Genomic DNA, 4,091 nt, shown 5'->3' with positions numbered 1-4,091 from the left:
CTCTGGTTTTTCGTGTTTGCCTATGCCACACTAGCATGTTCACTTTTATGTGTTTACGTGGGAATATTATCTGTCATACTTGTTAATTTCCTTGTAAGTTAAAGTGACAAATCTTATTTCCTTGTTACTGCAACTTTAAAATGTACCATTTCAAGTAGCTACTCTGCCCTTCTCCTTTTGGTGTGATTGGGGGTCAAAAAGTATACCCTTAAATTTAATCTCAAGTTGAAATTCTATTCCTCGATAGGCAGTGTGAATGCATACATATATTTTAATGTTTGATTGTTTTCTCAATATATCATGAATTGATAGGTTATTAGATACATTGTCACATTATTTCCAGCGTGGCATTTTGTCTATCAAGGAATTCCTCTAAATTTTGCACATTGAACCTTATTTGGATATATAATGAACTAAAGCAGGTTTTCTTGATTGATCTTGTGACATTAATGTTTTGCTTTATGATGCTATTCTAACTACGTAGCAGAAAGGTTATCCTACTGATTCTGCTGCATATGGTGATCCAAGCATCAGCAGCCAAAGGCTTCCTGTCATCGTGCATCTGACCCAAAAGCTTTTGTTCCCTGGTAACTTGTAGACTTTAAATTGCCTTGTGCAACAAATTTAAATTCTTTGTATAATGTGGTCATTGTGAATTTTGATCCAAAAGGGTCGATTCATTGGGCAAAAAATCAGAGTTAAAATCATTTCACGTACCTTTAGCAAACTTTTTTTTAAAAAAATGTAATTTTGGATATAAACATAGTAAGAATTCTCCATCTCATATTGGTTTACAGTGCCTTAGTTTCATCTTTTCTTTCATAAACAAATGCAAAGACTGAAGAGAAATTAATCAAAGGAGCTTTTGGAAATGGTGATCAGATTCGTACATTAGAGCATAGCTCATTGCTTCCGGTGTGTTGCTAAACATGGCTCAACTTGTACTAAAAATGCTTTCTATACTTGATTGATAAATTGAATTTATATGTTCTAACCAGAAAAAAATCTTAAACGTGAAAAAGTTGGTTGATAAACAACAGGGTATGTTCAAAGTTAAAAAACTAGTGATTTTAAAAAGTAAAGCTGATTAACTAGAATAGGGATTCGAGCCTTGGTTTGTTGCTAAATTTAGGTGTAGTAGATATAAACTAGCCCACATTGGATAGCAATGGCTCCTAATATTCATTTTATTGGTATCAGAGTTAATATGTCGAGCCCTTTTCTCTCTGAGAATTTCATCTTGCTCCAAAGTACTGAGATTAAAGTGCTTTGACTAGAGCCTAGCCGAAGAGACATATAAAATGACTAATTTCTTGGAATTGTGAAATTAAGCTTTTATGTAATTAGGTAATCTTCCACTGCCTGTGCAAACAATCTGTACCGAGCAAACTCGTCAAAATTTAGACTTGGAAATTGTAGGACCCCAATTATACCAGCTAGACTTGAAATTCAGGTAAAGATCTCAAATCAAGTGCTGCCAGATGTCTGGTACAAGAAGAAAATAACCATTAAAATTTAGGAGATCAATAATAATCAGTTGCTGCTGACAACTAGGAACATTGTTTTCTTTGGCAAACTTCCTGTCAATAAGCTCTATTTTGTCCTGTCCGTTTTGGTGACTTACAATCAATAGGGTCAGTGTCAATACACCTATTTTTAGTTACTGTAATTCATATGTATATATATTTATATTGATTTATAGATTCTGGATAAGGTTTTTTTGTTCAGGGAAAGTGACAACGTTGATGAATGGGGTTACTACAGGAAGAGGATAAGTTAGAATGATAGAACCGGATGGATTTTGGGTGGAAGATATTGGTCTATGTTTTGCTTTCTTAATACTGTTCCCTCAGCAGGCATTTGGTAATAAATTTAGATGTGGATAGCACTTCAATGTTGCTACATGGGAATTATGACTATGACCTTGCCTGCTTGTCTCTGCAGACTAGGAGTGTAATTGGTTAGTTGGTAGGTTCTGTTTTTAGAGACCCAAAAAATTTTGATTGCTTCTGTTGGTTATCTCATTTAATTGACTTAGTGAACAGCGTAATTGGATAGGGTTTAGGTAAAAGTTTTATCATATATTTATTAAATATCATGAATATTTCATTGTAGTTTTTTTTTTTTGAAATATAGTTAGTTAAGTCTGTTGTTTAAGTACTCATTTTATTAACAAAAAATGATGAGTTTAGCTTGTTTAAAATAAAATTCATATCCAACTTAAGCTGAAACCATTTAGACTAAACTGATTTGGTCGAATCACATTGATTTCAATTAATCTTTATCAGCTTTCAGATTGCCAAAAAGTTATTGTCTTGAATTTTATGGTTTGGGCTGTATCAAAATTATGACTTTGATGGCAAAAGGAAAAAGACGAGAAAATATCTGTTTTAACATTATGTTTACAGTAAAATACAACTGATCTTAAAAGCTATGCCAACAATAATCCGTAGTTTACAAGAGATATCTAAACTTGGACAGGAGAGTAGACAGATGAATTAGAGTCGAAGATTCAAGTCAAGCTTGGCTGGTTCTGGTGGTGGTTCGGGTGGTCGAGGATCCAAACGGAAACTGCCTGGCCACACAAAATCCATTCCGTCATCAACTGTAAACTGCACTGCATATGTATCATTAAATCTCCCTACACTTGCAGCAGCAGCAGCAGCAGCAACAGCTCCATCTCTGCTTGATTTGCGCACAAGTGAATGTGGTCGGACACCAAGTGATCGAACAACGTGATTGCTCATCGGCAGACCCATCATCATCATCATCCGCTGGGACTGGTATCTTCTGGCTGCACCTCTCTCTCGTTTGTGGGCGTTTTGGTGGCCACCCAAGGCTTGTGAACTATAAAACTTTCTCCTGCAAAAGTTGCAGGAGAAAACCTTGGAAGGAACTGATGGTCTTAACTGAGGGTCTGAAGCCGATTCGCAGTCTCCAGGTGCTGGTATTGAGTTCCCACCGAGTCTCAGGTTCAACCACTCTTCTTCTATTGCTTCAATATTGCTATCTTCGTTAACCCTTAGCTCGCTTTGTTGTTTAGTGGATCTACTTTCAGTTTCAGCTCCTTCACTTTGGAAAACCATTTTTCCCCTTTTGAAGGTGAAAGAATACAAGGGATTTTCGAAATTTAAGAGTTGGATTAAACTGGGAGAAGTGGAATAAATGGAAATTGGAAAGAATGAGGTATGATGTTTAGCCTTTTCTAACCTTATTTTCTATCACATTTCATTTCTTAGACCCCACATTGCCTGCAATGCTTTGGGATTTTTTGCGCGGTGGGGGGGGGGGACAAAAGCTTATATCATCTTCACTGTTGCCACTTACCAAAGCTATAGGATTCTCCACTTTTATTATCTTTCTGCAATGAGAACACCTTTACATGGATTCCTTTTGGAGTTGAGTAAGAAATTCAGAGTTGACATATCTAATAAGTGCTAACATTCATGGTCAAAATCATCATACAATCTTCCAACGTACTGCTTATAAGTTACTGTCACATGTTAAAATTTTTAATATTATGTGCTTGTTTTTAAGCTTTTTTAACGAGATATATGCATTTATTCACTGTTAAGAGTATAGATTTATATACCGGCAGTATCAAATACAGACTCATTATCATAAGCTTTGGTGACTTTCTCCCTAGCTGATTACCAGAGTTTGAAGCAGATAAGACGCATATATTCACAGAATAAAACGAACTTTTTACTTGCCCTGCCAGTAAATCTTCCTAATACTTTACAATTTCACTTGCCAATCATTTCTAAATTGATTTCTTTTGTTTAAAAAAATAAGTGAAAATTGCGAAGTCTTACTGTAATAATCTTTCCTCACTGTAGTTTGGTGTTTTATGCCCTTCATGTCAAGCCAAGACATATGAAAAAGATGGCACCCACTAAGAAAAAGCTTATAGTTTCTGTGGTAAGTGAGTGATTGATATGTTGAATGTTAAATGAAAGATATGCATATATATATATGGAATGGAAGCGATTGTAGGTTTTAGTTTGGATTTTAACCACCTTTAGGCTTTTGGTTTATTGGTTGTCGGGGGGTGAAATGGGGCCCAGAGAGTGGCCAATAATGGTGATAAA

The 4,091-nt window shown here is 35.5% G+C and overlaps 1 protein-coding gene across 1 annotated transcript; it reads right to left on the bottom strand.

Moving 5' to 3' along the window:
• Nucleotides 1-2,371: 2,371 nt before the first annotated feature.
• LOC107894307 (zinc finger protein 7) lies at nt 2,372-3,120 on the bottom strand. Its single transcript, XM_016819592.2, has one exon. The coding sequence runs from the start codon at nt 3,084-3,086 to the stop codon at nt 2,499-2,501; it is 588 nt and encodes a 195-aa protein (XP_016675081.1). The 5' UTR covers nt 3,087-3,120; the 3' UTR covers nt 2,372-2,498.
• Nucleotides 3,121-4,091: the final 971 nt, after the last annotated feature.

Source organism: Gossypium hirsutum, chromosome A13 (genome assembly GCF_007990345.1).
Source record: "Gossypium hirsutum isolate 1008001.06 chromosome A13, Gossypium_hirsutum_v2.1, whole genome shotgun sequence".
NCBI lineage: Eukaryota > Viridiplantae > Streptophyta > Magnoliopsida > Malvales > Malvaceae > Gossypium > Gossypium hirsutum.
This window is presented reverse-complemented; position numbering and strand designations above follow the sequence as displayed.